Here is a 19,430-nt window from a genome sequence, read left to right on the forward strand (position 1 = left end):
AAAATATCACAAACTGGGTGGCTTAAACAACATAAATTTGTCTCACAGTTGCAGGCTGTATGTCCACGATCAAGGTATCAGTAGAATTGGTTCTTTAAGAGGCCAGGGAGAATCTGTTCCCCGCATCTCTCCTAGCTTCTAGTGGTTTGCTGGCAATCGTTGGTGTTATTTGGCCCATAGATGCCTCTTTTATCTCTGCCTTCACAGTCACATGGTGTTCTTTCTTCCCGTGTGCATATCTCTTCACATGGCATTTTTTTAATAAGGTTGTAGTCATATTGGATCAGATGCCTACTCTATTCCAGGATAACCTCATCTTAACTAATTACATGTATAATAACCTTGTTTCCAAGTAAGGTCACATTCTGAGGCACTGTGGGTTAGGTCCTCAACATATATTTTTTGGGGGAACATAATTCAGACCATAACAGATAGGCTCAAATATTTTAAAACTTTCCCTTTTTTAGGGCACAAGTAGATTGAATGTACTCATCTCTTGAATGGAAACAAGAGTTTTGATTATCATTTAAATGCACTGCCCATTTATTCAGCATCTGAAATGACATTGTAAAGAACCATTGAATTATATAAATTGCAAACATTCTGCAATTTCGTTCCTATAGTATAGTACTCTGTAAAATCATCCATCTGTCTTATCTTTGAAAAATATTCTGGGCTGTATCTGTCCAGGTAAAGGTACTTGTTAATGTTAGATTGATTTTAGGAATAAAAAACATATTAAAAAAATAAATAAAGGAAATGTTTGGGTAGAAAGAAGCAGAGGTCCAGACGTAAAAGTCGAGGAAGGAAAAATAGCCAGGGTGAAAAGGGGGAAGGGCTGAAGCCTAAGATTTATTGTAAATGAGTCTCCGTATGGGAGAAGCAGAAAACTGAAAGCTCAGAAGGATCAAGTGAGCCGAAAGAAAATGGCAGGATGGGAAACCAGTGTGTAACTGTGCTGCATTTAAAAAATCTGTAGTACGTCTACAGATTCTTTCAACTGTCCTCAGAGATAGTTGTTGCTTCATTGTATAGGTGAGAAAAACTGAGACAGGTTAATTATCCAAGATCATCCAGCCAAGCACATACGGGCCCATCTGAAAGCACAGTTTTGTTTGGAATTAATGAGACTCACCTTTAGTTCCAATTCCCTTGCTCAGTTGTGTCACTTTGGATGAGTTTGAACTTTTATACATCTTAATGTCTTCACCTGTTAAATGGAAATTACAGTCTCTACCTCATAGTGTTGTTGTGAGGACCAAACGAAACAGTATAAATAAAGGATTAGTGTGGTTTCTAGCATCAATTATGTGGTCAAGAAAATAGTTGTAGCCTTTATAATCCCCCCAAATTAGAAGCAACCTAGTTATTAGTAGGGCATGGAAAAATAAATTGTTATTTAGTTATACGTTAAAATATTATACAGCCATTAAAAGAAGACAGTCATAAGATGACCCAGCTGGAGGCTTCCAGTGGTGACAGGGAGGAGTCTGTGCCTGTGTTGTCAGTTGTCCAGGATCTGTCCCAGTCAGTTCTCCTGAATCTTGTACTTGCCTGTGTTTTACCTTTTGCCTGTAGCTGCAGTCTGGATGGTGAGGAGAGTTGCAAGGACCACTGATGAGTAGGTAGAGTCTTTGTGTGAGTCTTCTCTCAGAATGATGCAGCCATTGGCAATTGAGCACTATCAATTTGTGTGATTGGGCTTGGATTACAACCTTTCTCTTTTATTTAATGCTCTAAGCTGATTAAGCCCTAGGAACTTAAGAAATTCAGCTTCATGTTCTGATTGACTAAGTACACATTAACATGTTTGTTGAGACTAAAGATAGTGTGTTGGCTAGAGAAACTAACTGGTAACAAAAAGGCCTCCCTAAAATTTCATGGCTTTAATAGAGTGGAAATTGATTTCTTCTTTGCATAAACGATCCACGGTCTCGGGCTGGAACTCTCATCACATAGTCATCTAGGAAGCCCAGGGGCTCTTAAGTCTTAAACATGTGACTTCTGAGGTCTACTTGAACAATGACATTTAGCCAGTGGAAGAGGAAAGAGCATGGAGGATATATTTTTGTTTTTTATGAGCCAGGTCTTGCAGTGGCAGGTATCACTTCTCATATCTCCTTGGCTAGAAATCATTCTGATGGTCTCACTTAACTGCAAGGGAGATTAACATATGTTTGTTAAGGGTGAAGAAGAAATGTTTAGAGAATAGCTAGTAGTCTGTTGCTGTAGATGGCTATTTTTTTCTTTACCTTTGTATTGTTTCAACTCTATTTTCCTTTTTTTAGCATAAAAAATTAATTTATTGAAATTTCTGAACAGACAATAACTTCACATAGTGTCAGAGTTTAAGTTCAGAGATATACAGTGAAATATTTATCTCTCATCCCTATCCCACATTTGCCCATTTCCTACTGGATAATTATGGTTATTATTTTCTTGTATATCTTTTTAGAGAATTTTTGTTTTAAAAGCAAATAATCAAATATGAATGGCTGTCCCTTCACCTCTTTACATAGGCGAAGGCATTATATACACATTACTGTGTACTTTTATTCTTTCCCTTAATAGTATAAGGTAGTTATTTTAAATTTTGTGTTATTCCGTCTCAGTGGCAAGACATTGTTCCTATTGTCAAGGAGTTTCTGATCTAATTTGGTCAAGGTACAGTCTCCTAGTGAAGTGAAGGAGATACAAGTAGTGGAAGCTTTTGTACCTAAAGTAAAATACTTACCTGTTATTCACTGTATAGCTCAATACCACAAGTAAAACAAATGAAGAATACTTTCATAATTAAAATTAGATTTTGAGAAAACTGCTGGAGAGAATTAAGCATCTTAAGTTTGTTCTTGGCATTTAAATCACATAAGTAATTAAAATTAAGAAAATAGAAAATTCTTGGTGTTAGGAAATAGATCCTTGACAATTGATTAATTTTCGTGTAATTTTCTAAAGCACTAAGTACATAAGTGAGTGTTAATTGTTTTGAATAATTACATGACTTTATTTTGGTAAGCCTGTATGTTTGGATTATTAATGATTATATTTCTAATTCATAGCCCCAGGCTAAATGACAGAGTAATAGAATGTTACGTATTTCCTCCATTTAACATTTAATGTATAATACAGTAAAACTAAATGCCATTTTTAACTCTCTGGAACTTCTTGAAATTAACTACAATAGGAGGCCCTGTTTATTCTCTGTCGTTTCTCATGTTCCATGAGCCTGCCAACTGAATGATCACCTGTGGCGACCCTGATTTTACTCAGCCCATTGAGACAGTACTGCTTGTAAATGAGAAATAAGAGTGGTTGGTGGTACGTAATTGAGATCTGTGCGATTGATTGGTGTTGACCCCATGCCCCTTTGCCTTTGCTGACTGAGAGGGGAAAGGGGAACTGCTGCTGCCAAGAAAAAAGTGATGCTAGATACGTCTTATCCAAATGTCTACTCTGACTGTTATTGCATATGGATGAACTAGCATCTCTTGGGGTGCATATATCCAGGAACGTGTAGCTGGTCTCTGGTTTATTCTACAGTATCAGGGCCTCCAGTGAGATACAGACCCCAGTAAATGGCAACTTCCATTTGGGCTGAGGAGAAACACAGGAGAGTAAGAAGGAAGAGATGCAGATCTTTTCCTTTTTGGCTCTTCCAGCTTTATCTTTCTCTCTTTTTCTCCCCACCCTTATTGGTGGGGATTTTCAGAATGTATCCCCTCAAAATGCTGTGGGAGGACTTCCTTTTTTTGTGGCTTTAATGTCTTTAAAATGCTTCTCTATACGAAGTAACTAGAAAGGTCCTAAAAGTGTAACAAATATTCTTTTAGGACAGCTGAGCTTGTTAAACAAATAAATAAGGGAAAGTCTCAGGTAACAGATTCAAACAGGAGCTGGAAATGGAAGCGAGTTGACTCTGGTGTTGCAGCTGCCCCTAAGGCCTTCACAGATGTCGATAATCACAAGGATTTGGTTTAAAAAAGCTTTGTGATAAAGAGGAGACAAGGCCTCGTGTCTGTTTAAGTTAGAGAGTCTACAGCAATGTGAGACACTGAAAGGATCATAATCACAGTAAGGAGAGGGGACAAAGAAATATGTCTGTCTTGGCCTACTCTCATAGCGGGGAAAGTTTCCAAAAATTCTTAACCACAGGCCCATCCTTACTCAGGTTTGCTATTCCACTTTGTACTGTGAGGTCTGACAATTTCCAAGTTGTAAAATTTATTTAAAATCATCCCATCGTAGTCTACGGCCAAGCCACCCTGTACGTGCCCAATCTCGTCTGATCTTGGAAGCTAAGCAGGATCGGGCCTGGTTAGTACTTGGATGGGAGACCACCTAGGAATACCAGGTGCTGTAGGCATAAAAAAAAAAATTAATTAAAATCAAATAAAATCATTCCATTGTACTTCAGAGTTCCTAGCGGAAGCAAATGCAAATCCTCCCTTTGTCAATCTAGGCCTCCTAGGAATCCCAAAGAGGAAAGCTCTTCCTTAAGCTCACAACCGTAATTACAGTAGACACAGGGAAACAAGTAACTATTAGTGTGAGTCAGCAGAAATTACAAACAGCAGAATTAGAATGCCAAGACCCTCAGATAATGGAATTATAAAAATAAATATCAAACCACCAAGTTAAAAGAAATACAAAAAAAAAAACCCCACAAAAAAACCCCACAAAATGACAAAAAACCAAAAACTTGAGCACAGAACAAAATACCATCAAAGGAGATCAGTTTGATTTTAAAAAAGAACCACATACAGCTTTTAGCAACACTGAATTGGTTAAATAGAAATAGATGCAATAGCTAAAATGCAAGATAATATTTGAAGTAATTACCTAGAGTGTAGCACAGAGGGACAATTACATAACTGATTTGATTCCTAATTTTCTCATCTGTGCTTCTTTTGCTTTCATTTGGTGATTTCTCTTGGATTTATTGAGTATTTTTAATCATTCAGGCCTCCCTTCCCCTCAAAGCTTGATAGTTTGCATGTCTATTTTTATTGTCTGTTGTTTCTATTGATTCTTACTCATCTGATTTCTTTTTGTGTACTGGTTATATTATTTGGAAATATATTTTTAAGAGTAATGTGAAGGCTAGGATGAAGGTGCTTTCTCCTAGACAGGATTGTTACTTGCTTCTGCCAGATTCTTGTTGGCACCACCAGTCTGGGACCATCTTAATTCAAGTTCAATGTTTGATGTTTTAGTGCATTCAAATGATACCAACTCAGACTGAAAATTCACCTTTCTTATGAAGCAAGCTCATTTTTATAGCAGATTCGTTTGGCATACCTCTTCAGTGCAAAAGTAGCTTTGAGTGCTAGATTATTTCTCTGGGCTCTTTCTTTTAAATTTTGGTATGGTTATTCCTTACCATTTTGTTAGTTCTTCGATGCTTTTACAAACATGTTTTTATGTTTTATTTGGCTTTCGAAATTGTTCTCAGTGGGAAGGATGGTCTGAAAGTACCCATTCCCATCATTACCAAAGGCAGGAGTCATGTTCTTTTCAAAGACTCAGGTTTGTGGCCTGTACTGATAATAGAGAGTAGCTATAAGAAAATTGTTCTGTTTAATATTTTGAAAGGGCAAATTGTCTATCGGTAGAAATGATGCCTCATCAGAACACAAGTAATAAAAATCATTAAAAGCTTCTTGGGTGATTTACCATTTGTAACAAGGTAAATATTCTTAATTGTTCTTTAGAATGTAATTTCATAAATAAAATAAAACCTTTCTTTCATGATGTGTAAGGTTTTGAGCATAAGATTTGTGAGTGGCATCACAGTGCATCTCATTACCCAAGTTACTTCTTCTTACCTCCCTTATCAATAACAGCTCTCATTAATTTTACATCCTTAATATCTCTTGAAACTATGGCCCCTTTTCATTTCTATATCCTCTACCTAAGTTCATTCATATCATGAACATCACTCACCTAGGTTACTGAAACAGCCTTCTAATCAGCTTTCCTACTACTGTTCTTAAGTCCTTTCAAACATTAGCCATTGGCTTCCATTGCTGTAAGGATAAAGTCAACATTTCTATGTGGTGTGCATTACTCACATGACCCTGCTTACCTTTCTAGCTTCTGCTATCACACTCTCACCCTTCATCTTTCACTCCTCCTATAGTTGGTACTTGAAAGCACTCAGTAATTGAATGAATGGCATATATGAAATGTGAAGCTGGGTAGATCCAAGTAATGATGCTTAGGTCCTAGGAAAGGGCTTATAATTTATGTTTCTACTAGAAATCTGTTTAGGTAGTTGGTTTAGCCGTATCACATGACCAATGTGTTAATGTGTGAATTTCATTATATTTCTTTTAAAGCAACCCTTTCAGAAAAAAATTAGAATAACAAAAAAACCAACCTTTCCCCACCAGTTTGTATTTTAACATTTCCCCCCAGATAACCTTGTGTTAGAATTATAGGAGCATCTCTATGAATAGCATTCAGCAGGTACAGACTCTATCACATGTCCTTACATTGGCAATAGCTATAGGTCACACATTGCGTTTCTTAGTGACAGCCACACACAACAAATACTAACATCATCACCTAGTTCATCTTCAAATGTGAAGGACTCCAGTGACACCCACATTTAGTCCTTGGGGTTTGGTGATAAAGAAAAATCTTTGTCATTCCCAGAACCTCAAGTTAATTATTTTTTGTCATATGTAAAGAAATGACTCAGGTGTCTTTTCATTCGTTTAGAATGTATCATTTTGTAAGATCAACTGTAGAATACCATAGAACATCTTGGAATAGTACCTTTACTATCATCTAATTGACATTGCTAGTTCCTGTCCTGTTGACTGTTAGAGTCACCAAATCTCTCTTATTGATTGCACCAAAGTAAATTTTCTCTATTCTAGTGTTCTTACATATTGACTTATTACAGTTATTTGGAAAGTCTTATTACTCCTGCTAACTAAAGAACAGTTCTAAGATATATAAATCGTTTTATTTAAAAAACTTGATTAGAAATAATTTTCATTCCTTTGCATTCTGATATGCTCATAGGAGATATAAGTGGAATTATAGCTGTCCAATGATGAGAGGTTTGTGGTAAACAGTGCCATACACCATTTCACCTTCTCCCTGCCTATGTTAGGCATCTGTAATCAGTTATGGCATTCTTTTTCAGTGCAGCCTACTAACCAATCTCAACATAGTACTTTAAGTCACTTCTACTAGTCGGATTTAGCATTCGAGATCCTAGAACTAGCTTTCCTTGAGTAATCCTTCCTTGTTCACTTTACATAAAATACTTTTTTGCATGCTCGTGTCTTAAGTTATGACTACACATAGTTATTTCCAAACATAGTTTGGGTGATATTTCTTCCCTCTCACATGCTGTTCTTTGTAGAATCTACCAAACAAATTTTGTAAGCCAATAATGATCACCATAAAAATGAAGATGGTAACCGTAGCATGTATAGAGTTGTTACTATGTACCAGGCACTGTGCTAAGTGCTTAACATGTATTATTTAACTGGATTCTTGTAAAAACTCTATGAGTTAGGGACCATTATTATTCTTATTTATAGGTGGAGAAACTAGGGCAAGGCTAAATAACTCTTGAATGGTAAAGCCTGGATTAGGACTGAGTTCATCTGCCTTCTCAGCCCAAATTATTAATCTCCAAGCTATTACCTCAACAATGAAGGCTGGGTTAAAACCAAAATGAATCATAGTGAGCAAGCTTTTGCCTGTGCTGTCACTAGGCTAAAATAAAAGCAGCTACCTTTGTATTTTCCCAGATTGCAAACAAACTTAGCATAACCTAAGAAATGTATAGTTTTGTGTCTGTTTTAGAAAAATCTTATGCTGGACTTCATAAATATGATAAATATGATTTTTATTAACCTCTTTTGCTTTTATCCTTTCATATCTCAGACAACAACTTTTATAATTTTTGAGAGTAGCTATCTTTGTAGGCTGTCTTATACATTCACAGATGGCATTATTTTATCTGTCCTCATACCATCTGTAGCATCATCTTAGTCTATTCCAATTGATGCCATCTTTCATTTATGCAGGAATGAGTTATTAAAATAAAACTTTATATTTGTATAGCATTTTGGGTAAATGTTGGGGTAAAACATTGATTAATTTTATCACAACAATCTTATGCAAAGAAAATTTAATTTTTAATTTTTTTTTAACCTCATCTTGATTTACTTTATGTGTAGTCTTTGGAATTGAATTGAATTGAATTGAATTCAACAACTATTTATTGAGTATATATTGTGGTCCCAGAACTGTGGGAATGATGATATGATCCCTGTTTTTACTGAGCTTACAGTTTAGTTAAGTGCAAAGGGCAGTGAAGAAATAAATAAAATTTTGATTTCCACATGGAAAGAAAATAGAGAGAGTGGTATGCAAAAGGATGGCAGAGGATTAAATCTGTTCTAATGCATCTAGAAAGCCATTTCAGAGGAAGGGTGATTAGGAATTTGCCAAACAAAATGGAGCTGGTAGGTGATAGGAAAAAGGAAAAGTCTTCAAGGTAGAGTGAGCAGTAAACTAGAAAGCCCTGATGTTAGAGAATTTGGAGTGACCAAGATATTTGAAAGTTCAGTCTGACTAAAATTTAGAGTGAGCAGAAGAGAGTGACAGGTGGTCTGAAGTGAGAGATAAGCAGGGGATCAGTTGTCTTGTAGGTCATTTAAAGGTTCTGGATTTGAGTCTAAGGTTAATGGCAAGTTGTTGATGAGCTAAAGCAGAGGTATGACATGAACAGATTTGGGTTCTAGGAAGACCTCTCAGGGTACAGTGCGGAGAATGGAAAAAGGGACAAGTGGATGTGGGGAGGAAAGTTAGTAGGCTGTTTTAGTAGTCTTTGTGAGAAATGATCTTTTACTTAGGCTAGTGTAATGGCAGTAGAGATGGAGAGAAATGGATAGACTTAAGAGGCCATCCCACTGAGAATGGAGGAGCCAGTCCATGTGTCCACAGATCTCTGGCTTGTTCTGCTGTGTCATGCTAAACTGAATGCCTGTTCTCCAGCCAGAGAAAAGTGGAACAGAAATGAGACTTGAAATTAGTATCTGTATCACGAACATGCACGGCCTCACAGGATAGTTATAAGTATCATAAAGATAAAAGCACCCAGTTATCTGCAAAGTACTCAATTTCACAGTCACATAGGGAGGATTTGCTGTAAGGTTCGCCCTTTCACATCAACAGGTGCGATAGCAGCAGAACTTTGATAAACAGATGTGTATTCAGTGGCCGATGTCTCCCTTTCCCCCAAATGTCAGTTCATTCTTTCATTTGCTTGCTTGTTCATTCATTCAAAAGCACATCTACTGAGGGCCAGCTATCCAATGGATAGCTTTCCTTATCTCACTCTTTAACACCACATGTGGCCATTATCCCTAGTGTAGGCCTTTGGTGTTTATAGGTACTAGATGGACCACATCTCATTTAGGACACATTTAGTCAGTCAGGTTAACATTTTTAAGTCGACAGAGCCTCACCATTTCTTCCCAAACAGCCTATCACTTAGTGTATAGCCATGGATAAAATCCTGCAACCCTAGTCTCCCATGTCTGCTGATGTCATGTCTTCTGCACTTTCTACTGCTGTTCCCAGTCTTTGCTCAGTAGGCTTGGTATGTCTACTCCCATTTCAGTCAGTTGATCAGTTCAACTACCACCACCACCTTGTCTTCTGTCAAAGCAGCTTGTTAACTGAATGGATTGTTTTTTTTTGACTGAGATGGTCAGTCATTTCAGTCAGAGAGGAAAATCTGGTTGCCCATTGTAAACCTATTACAGTAGGCAAAGTAATGCAAGCAACTATAGCGAATAAATCTTCAATCTCAGTGGTTTAAATACAATAAAAGTTTATTTCTTGCTAATATAAAGTCCATTTGGTAGTGGATGTGGGAGTGGAGGATTTTTTTGCTCTATTCATGGACCCAGGTTGATGGAATCAATAAGATTGCCCTGGGCTCAGCATCCAGCTGACAAAGGAGGAAGAGAGTGAATGTGTAAGATCACATAGGTGATTTTATGGACCAGGGAGGGCTAGGAATGGCTTAATCATTCCTACCCACATTTCATTGGCTAAAACTCAGGTACATGGACATATGTAACTTCAGGGGAGGCTGGGAAGTGTATTCCGAGTGTCGGCCCAGGAGGAAAGGAAAACCTGATGAGCCAGTGTGCCCTACCTAATGACTCTCCTTGTGTGATATCTGCTCTTTGATTCGAATGATGAGGCTCAATAAGGGCCAGAGATATGGAGGAATCTCCTTTGTGTTTTTCTGAGTGGTGTATCACAGCACTGGGCTTTAGAGTGGAAAATGTCTGAATTCTTTACATATCTGATCATTGATATTACTCTGTTCTCACAGGAAAATAAATGATCGGCTTGACGCAGTATCTGAAGTTCTCCATTCAGAATCCAGTGTGTTTGATCAGATAGAAAATCATCTACGTAAATTGCCTGACATAGAGAGAGGACTCTGTAGCATTTATCACAAAAAAGTAAGTGTGACAAAAGTCAAATGATTAAAACTGATCATGTTTCTCAGCATGAGGACACCAGATACTAAAGGAAAACATCTCAGAGCTTTATTGTTATTGTTACTTATTTTGTAAAATCTTGCAGATAACATGAGAGAATCCTCAGAAATTTTCATTGCACAAATTAAGATTACTCCAGTGTTTGCATTGTGAAAAGTAAAGTTTGCCCCCTTATGTAAACTATAGCAATGCATAGAGGCCCTTCTGTTATAATACAGGGTAATCTCATGTTTCAGCCGCAAAATATGGAAAACTGTCATCAAAAAGGAAATTTACTTAGACTAGCTACTTTTAAAAACAGATACCTGATTTCTTTTGACCTCAGAACAGCTTCTTATTTGACTTAATCAAAGGAAAAATCTGTTGCTATAATATTTCTGGTGGTCTTTATATACAAACAAATTTAGATATTGAAGGTAAATTAAAAGCATTATTTTGATTTTCATCATTTAAGCTTTATACTTTGTCATAAAAATAACAAGTCAGGTGTTTTGCACTTAGGGAAATACTTTATCCTCAAAATAGGGCTAAAATTTAAAAAGAACTGTCAGTTACAATTATTGATAAACTTTTGTTATATCTATTGCAGAAGTCTTTCGCCTACATTAGACCCTTTGTTCCTTGTAAAAACTATGAGATTCCGCCAATACCATGTTTTACCACCTTACTGATGGGAGATTATGTATATTGCCATTTGTATATATTGCCGCAGCAGCTTGGCTAAAATGCTGCTGCTGAGAGGGTTAGTAACCTGAGAGTGACAGAATGAGTATTTGACCCAAGGTCCCTTGACTGGGTTTTTAGTGGTTATACTTTTGGACGTTACCATTTTTGATGTATTAGTTTTGACTGCCATTGCATTTTGTTCTTGGTTGTCCCTACATAAGCAAATTTTATTTTTTGCTCAAATGTAAATCCCTGCCAATTTCATAATGTTATTGTAGAACAATTTTTACAAGGCCAAATTTTAGCTGTGACCGGTTTTTCATTAGTCTTTACTTCGTTTAGGCTTTTTTCCCCCTACAAAGTTTTACTAGAACGGTAAGTACTGCTTCTGAGAATACTTGCAGTGCCCAAAAGGATTTATGTAACTGTTCCATATGCTTCAGCTAAATTTGAAAACAAAGAACAAGCCAGAATTGGGAATACTAATTCCTAGGAAAAAAAAAATGTTTGAGTTGGTTATCGGGTCAGTGGCATCTATTGTTCCATTATTTGGTGCACTGGATTGTTGTTTTGCTGGCAATAGCAGAGGCTATGTTGATAGTCGAAAGTTTTATGATTGACATTTTTGAGGTTACAGAGTAGATGTCAAACCATTTGTTATTTTGTGTCCTTGGCCCAGTGCCTGACAACCAGCTAGTACTACCCACAATCAAGCAACAGATCTCCAACCACCATGCCTTTTTTACTACTTGAAAGGATTCACTGACAGATGTCAGATTTTTGTTTTTCTCAAGAGAAAATAGAAGCAAAGCTGGAAAAATGATCAATTGCAAATCAAAAGAGCTAATCAAAGTATTTATGGCATCAAGATGGCAGCCTCATTCCATGCTGCTGTGATTTCTTATGCCTTGTTGCCTCTCTTTAAACTTGACTTTGATGTTTGCGTTTTATAAGGTTTGTGTATTTATAAATTTCAAAAACTCTGGTTAAAGGTAAGAATCTAATTCTTTTTTTAATTGACATATAACTGACACATAACATTTTATTAGTTTCAGGTATACAGCATAATGATTTGATATACGTATATATTGTGGTAGCGTCTGTCACCACGCAGTTACAAAGTTTTTTTCTTATGTGAGAACTTAAAAAAAATTTTTTATTGAAGTATAGCTGGCATAAAATAGTATATTAGTGTCAGGTGTACAACATAGTGATTTGACATTTATATATCTTACAGTGTGATCAAGCTAAGTCTGATAACTATCTGTCCCGTACCAGGTTATTGCAGTATTATTGGCTGTACTCCTTGTGCTGCACACTACTTCTCTGTGGCTTATTTATTTTATAACTGGAAGTTTTTGCCTCTCATTCCCCTTTACCTTTTACACTCATCCTCCCACCTCCTTCCCCTCAGTTTGTTCTGTTTCTGCGAGTCTGTTTTTGTTTAGTGTTGTTGGTTCATTTTGTTTTTCTAGCTTCCACATTTAAGTGAAATCATATGGGATTTGTCTTTCTCCGTCTGACTTGTTTCATTTAGCATAATGGCATGTGGGTCCTTCCACGTCATTGAAAATGCTATTTCATTTATTTTTTTATTTTTTTATTGCTGGGTAATATTCCATTGTATATGTACCACATCTCCTTTATCCATTCATCTATCAATGGACACTTAGCTTCTGTGTCTTGGCTATTGTAAGTAATGCTGTAGTGAACATAGGGACGCATATATCTTTTTGAATTAGTGTTTTCACTTTCTTCAGATAAATACCTAGAAGTGGAAGTGCTGGGTCATATAGTAGTCCTGTTTTTAATTTCTTTGAGGAGATTCCACACTGTTTTTCTTAGTGGCTGCACTGATTTACAGTCCCACCAACAGTACATGAAGTTTCCCTTTTATGATGAGAACCTTTAAGATCTATCTACTCTCTTAGCAACTCTTAAACATATAATACAATATTAACTGCCATTACCATGCTGTACATTACATTAGCATGACTTATTTATTTTATTACTGGAAATTTGTACCTTTTGACCATCCACCCATTTCACCCACTTCTGCTACTGGCAACCACCAGTTCTCTGTATCTATGAGTTTTTTATGTCGTTGATTTTTTGATTTTTGTTTTTAGATTCTACATATGAGATTATATAGTATAGAATCTAAATCATTTTAAAAGTAACCAATATGTTGAGCAAGAATGACCTTAATTTTAGAATTTCAAAATATACTTTACTAACGGAACTTATAACTTACTGAAGAGCTGTACCTTGTTGCTGTTTTAATGTTTACACAAGAATGTGCCTCAAGATTGGTTTGAAAAGTGAAAATTAGAAATAATATGGTAACAAACCAAATCATTAGGAAGTCTAAAAGCTTTAAACCAAATTTTTATATATTAGTTAGCTGGCTCTTGGAACCCACCATCAAACACATGTCTGTTCTTTATCATTAGATTACACTATGCACCAAATGGTGAGTGATATCCTGGGTACAGACTGTGCCAGTTATATGAAATTCATAAAATGGTAAGGAACACTGTTTGGATGTCGTGGAAGTGGTAAGCCTAGGCCATATGGCTGTGTGGAAAGTGCCATGGAATAGGCACAAATAGGTATTTTTATGATGATAATAGGAGGATCCCAAGTAGGCTGACACTGAAATAAAATAAACATTTCTTTTGACAGAACTTCAAATTCAAATCTTAGAAAATAGTGCCAGTCACAGGAACCGATTAACTTTGCTTAAGAACTATTTTTATAAGAAAGTGACACAAGACTGCTAAGGTTGGTGAATACTTTTAAAGGATAATAAGCATTAGTAAATGTTGAAATGACAGTGATTCCAGAATTTTGCAGGTGAGAATAGTTTCTTTGCCAGAGTCAGATTTTCAGTGTGAATCCTAGGTTGGGGCCCTTCCAGTTCTGTGACATTTTGCCTGTGCACTTGCAGGTCTGTTCTGAAGCTCTTCCACACACAAGTTTGCTGCTGGAAATGGGGCTGAACACGAGTGACTTTGTTAACAGCTGCTTAACCCTTATCTTCAGCTTTCTTGTAGCTCCACTGAAAGGAACTTGAAAACAGCTCTCCTTGGGTACTTAGGACTTGATTGCAAAGCACTTCTGGTTTTTAATCTGCTTCTGTTGTTGACTTAAACTTTTCATCATGTCTGAACATGAAGAAATAATCCCCCTCTTGCCTTTCAAATTACAGTAATTATAAGAGATTATTATTCATAAATTCTATTGAAAATGTTTATTTTTAGTTCTTTGGTGTAGTTAGAATGTATCATTAAGTGACTATTGGCCAAAAAGCTTCTAGACTCCATATTTATACAAATAGTCGAGCTTGGTGTATGTATCTTTCTCAGCATACAGTGGCCTTTCTGGAGAAGAGGTGCTTTATGATACACTTAAAACACAACTTTCGTTTAGTTGGACCTAACTTCTTATTTTTCTGCATAATTTACTTCATTTCTTAATAATTAACTTTCTAAATATGTTTTTAGCATTAATTCATTTTATATATACCACTTCTTTTGTATACTTATTAACTCAACCCTATATCGCCCTATCTCAAGATATTTATTTTCATCAAATATTTAGTAGTTTTATTTTCCTGAACCTCCTGACCCAATCCAACCTGGACTGGTTGCCCTTTATACCTGTTGTGCAGCTACCTTCTTAGATTCCCTTTATTTCCCTTGAACTGACTCTCTTGTTTTCTGTGTCCGTGTCTTCCTCTTGGTTTATTCCTTTATTTTGGTGGAGTGTGGAATACATCCTCTAAAAGCATCGTGAGAGAGGATATCAGATGTAAATGTCTTTTTCTACTCTTTACAGTTTTTGGTCTTTTGATTATAAAATTCTAGGCTATAAATTATTTTCCTTTAGAATTTTGTTACTCCATTGTCTTCTAGCTTTTACTGTTATTGTCGAACAGTCTGAAGTCATTCTGATTCCTGATTCTTCATGTGATTTCTTTGTTTCTTCTCTTCTCCTCACTCTCCTTCTGGAAATTGGAAGATTTTCTCCTTGTCCCTAAATCATCTCAAATATGTCATGAAATATACCACGATTTGGTTTGGTTTTCATTCATTGTATTGGGTTCTTTGACTCTAGCAACTTAAATCCTGAAGTTCTGGGAAATTTTCCTGAATTACTTTTTTGATTTTTTTTTTCTTTCTGCATCTCTATTATTTGAATTCATTGAATCTGCTGTACTGATTATCTAACTCCTGTATTTTCCATCTCTTTATACTTTTACTTTACCTTCTTGAAAATTTCATCACTTTTATCTTTGACCTTTCCTGTTGAATTTGTTATTTCTACTATCACAGTTAATTTCTAAGAATTTCTTATTTTCTTATTATTCTCTGAATTTTCTTTTTTTCCTCATAGCATTTCATTTTTGTGTCATGATTGCAATATTCTGTTTAACTCAGGGTATTAGTATAACAATGTTCTGGGCGCTGGATGGGGACAACTGGGAATCTCAACGTTCAGTTTGTAACTGTTTCTTTAATCCCTGGATTTTGGTGATGTCCTTATCCTTCACCATGCCTGAAGCTGGTTCCTATAGCCTATGTTTTATCTTTCCCAGAGAATATAGCTAGTCTTCTGCAGTGGGGGAGAGTGGTGGTTGCTCTGTGGCATGGAAAGGAATAGGAGGTCGAGGGATTTAATTGCTTTTTAAATCACTTTGAACCTATCCTTTTCTACCCCCACCCCTTCCAACATCCATTTCCAGAGATAATTTGTGCCACCAGTTCCTGAGTCTTTTAGGATTCTTGGTGTAACTTAGGCTGGGCCCTCATTTTTCTCAGGGCCAGCTTAAGATTTAAATACCTGGAGTCTTCTAAGTCAATTTCAACTTACTTTTTTACTTTATAGCTTCTAAGATGTTTTGCTATTGCCTTTTCTCCTAGTTTTTTTTGTGATTCTATGCCTGGTTAAACAATCTTTGACTGTAGTTTCAAGATAAAGTGAAATTAGATGCACATATTTAGCCCACTCTCTTTTTCAGAAGCTCCAATGTAAAAATTATTTATGATCATGTTAAATAATTACAATAGTGTATAAAGGTATAAAATGAAGAGCGAAAAGTCTCCCTCCACTACCCCCACATACTCACTACCCACAGGTAACTAGAATAAGTTACATGTATACCCTTTCAGAAATTTTTTTATTTACATTTTTATTTCTATGGAATAATGAATATAACCTAAAGAATTACAAATGAAATTTTGTTGCGTAGATATATTTGGTATAGAGTATGAACGTATACTATGTATAATTAATGTATGTTGAAATTATGGAGTTCTGTATCAATCTGTATACATCAGTATGTATAGATGTCTTAATTTTTAAACTGTTTTCATAGTATTACATTGTATGAGTTTTTCCTAATAAGATCTCAGTTGCTGGATATTTGTTTTTTATTCATCTTTTTAATATTACAAACAATTTACTATAAATATTCAGATACACATATTTTTTCATTACTCGTTAAGTATTTTTTAGTTAAATTCTTAAAAATATAATTGATTAGTCAAAGGGCATTTGTACTTGTTTACTATGAAGATATGCCAAATTGTTCTTCCAAAAGGTTATCCCTCTTACTAATAGTATAGAAAAAATATGTCTTTTTTTTTTTTAACACCATGTGTGACTTGGCTTTACCAAGCCTTTAGATCTTTGACATCCTGATAAGTGAAAAATGCTATCTTGTATTTTTGATTAGCTTATCCTAATTATGTGGGTTAATCATGTGCTTATTGGACATTCTTTTTCTGTGAGCAGCATATTCAGTTTATATTCTTCGGATTATTTATCTTTTCCATGTAAGATTTCTAAGAGCTCATTATATGTGGGGGAATTTTGCCCTTTATCTCTCATATCAAATATTTCCCCAGAATTGCCCTTTATATTTTTGATACTGTTTACTGTATTTTTGCTATATGGTCAGTGTATTTGAAAACATACTGAGCAAGTATTGACTTTACTACCTCTGTCTCAAATTATTTTCCTTATAGCTTTAAAATATTGTTTTGTAAAGTATTTAAAATATTGATTTAACATTTACAAGATATCAACAGTATTTTATTTCAAATAACTGGTTTATAGAATAAATTAAAGGTTTCTTTTATTTTGATTGTAACTTTAAAAAGATCACTATTAAATTTCATTTTTATGTAACATTATTTAAGTTATAAATATTTTTATTTTCAGTGTTCTACACAAGAGTTCTTTTTGATTGTCAAAGCCCTTTATCACCTGAAGTCAGAATTTCAAGCATTAATACCTGCTGTTAATTCCCACGTTCAGTCAGATTTGCTCCAGACATTTATTTTAGAAATTCCTGAACTTCTCAGTCCAGTGGAACATTACTTAAAGATACTTAATGAACAAGCTGCCAAGTAAGTAGCAGACCAAGGTTTTCCTTTCCAGCAGTGAAAGTTTTAATTGGCTTGTCCTAATGAATTTGCCATTTGATGTGTGGATTGTTAAGCTTCACTAGAAATAATAAAAGAAGTCGCATGTGAAATTAGAATTATGACTAGATACTAAAGGCTTTACGTTACAGCTAGAAGTAACATTTTAATGTCTAAAATTTAGACAGTTCATCATCCAGGACAGAGGTGGTACTTACTTACTCAGATGATGAAAAGATGTCCAGACAGAGCAAGCAGTAGCAGTTTATTAATCCCAAAATGGACGTCAGATGGCATCTTGTACTCATTTATTAGACATCCAGGGATGGCCTTATAGTTAGAAACTACAGAAACAAACTTATCCTTTAAGATCTAGTCATTTTACAGTTCATCTCACCAAGAACTCTCCATAAAAGAGAGACATTTTGGCAATATTTATATTTGTGTTTATTTTCTGAATAGGCAAACAACAAATATTTAATTTTATTTCTTGGTTTTACCATTGGAATCATGAACTTGCAAAACAAAAATGTTAGTGTTATTTTGTCTGTCTTCAGAGAAATTAAGAAACTTACTCATAAATTAAGAGCCTTACCCATAAAAGTCAGGCAATTTTCCTGACTTCCAACCCTTTGGTTTTTCATCCTGCTGCGAAAAATAATTGATGACTGGTATAAGTTATATACTTCAATGTATGTATTTTCATTTTCTAGAATTGGAGATAAAACTGAATTATTCAAAGACCTTTCTGACTTCCCTTTGATAAAAAGGAGAAAGGATGAAATTCAAGGGGTTACTGACAAGATCCAAATACATTTGCAAGAAATACGAAAAATACTAAAAAATCCTTCTGCACAATATGTGACAGTATCAGGACAGGAGGTAATGTCAAACATACTTTTATTTTGCATTAGTTTTCCCAAAGTAGAAAAGATATTTTAAAATGCAAACAAAAATATGAGGATAGGATGAAAATATCTTTTTCAGTTTTTCTGTTTTGTTCCTTAGAAATATGTTATAATACCTTGTTTTAATAAGAATTATTTTAATAAGTGTTTTGTTTATTATTTACTGTAGTTTCTTGGTAAAATCATGAAACTTACTGTTACATGTGTTTTAATGTTATCTGTTAAAATTATATTATGGGAAACCTTGACTATTGTAGATATTAACTTATGGAATTCACTTACCCTAAATCCAGGAGAGAGAAGTTAGTCTGTAGCTCCTGCTTGCAGATGATGAGATGATGCACAGTGAACCACGTGGGTTGATTCGATGGAACAGTGGTTAAATGGCAGGACTTCATTCTGAAGTTAGGATAGCTGCTAAAAAAACAAAAAGCAAATAAACAAAAACAGAACTATAGTGAGAAACTATGTTGAGTGAGTCTTCTATAAGATTGTGGTGCTGTTTCAATATATTATTGGTATGTGTACTTCTGTTTAAAATTTGATCTTAATATCTGAATGAGAAATAGGACAAAGTATGCTTTTACCTGTTAGTCTGTTCTGAGTCTTGAGGCATTCTACTTTCATATCTTGTGTTTAATAAATATAAAGATTCCACCTGTGAAGGAATTTGAGAAATTCTCCTTTGTTAAAATAGCAGATGAGGATATTTGTGAATAATTTCTATAGGATGAACATTGCTTTATATATCTGGCCAAAAGATTGTTGATTTATGTGATTATTTGAAATAAGCTCTACAGTAAGTTATAATCTTTATTAAAATGTTTGTTAATCTTGTGCCATTTAATAGACCATTAATTAAGTTAGCCCGTTTC

At 35.1% G+C, this 19,430-nt stretch overlaps 1 protein-coding gene and 1 non-coding gene across 3 annotated transcripts in view; both read left to right on the forward strand.

The window, feature by feature from the left end:
• MSH3 (mutS homolog 3) overlaps positions 1-19,430 on the forward strand; it is a 124,198-nt gene that overhangs the window by 51,639 nt on the left and 53,129 nt on the right. For both annotated transcript variants that reach the window (XM_039874950.1, XM_039874952.1), the window contains 3 exons: positions 10,379-10,511; positions 17,445-17,632; positions 18,361-18,529. In XM_039874950.1, the coding sequence (XP_039730884.1) occupies positions 10,379-10,511; positions 17,445-17,632; positions 18,361-18,529 (490 nt within the window). The remainder of the gene's footprint in view (positions 1-10,378; positions 10,512-17,444; positions 17,633-18,360; positions 18,530-19,430) is intronic.
• On the forward strand, positions 4,245-4,363 carry LOC120612608 (5S ribosomal RNA). Its single transcript, XR_005655502.1, has one exon. It is a non-coding gene; the product is annotated as a 5S ribosomal RNA (ribosomal RNA).

The sequence above is a fragment of the Pteropus medius genome, unplaced genomic scaffold, assembly GCF_902729225.1.
Source record: "Pteropus medius unplaced genomic scaffold, Ma_sr-lr_union100, whole genome shotgun sequence".
Classification (NCBI taxonomy): Eukaryota; Metazoa; Chordata; class Mammalia; order Chiroptera; family Pteropodidae; genus Pteropus; species Pteropus medius.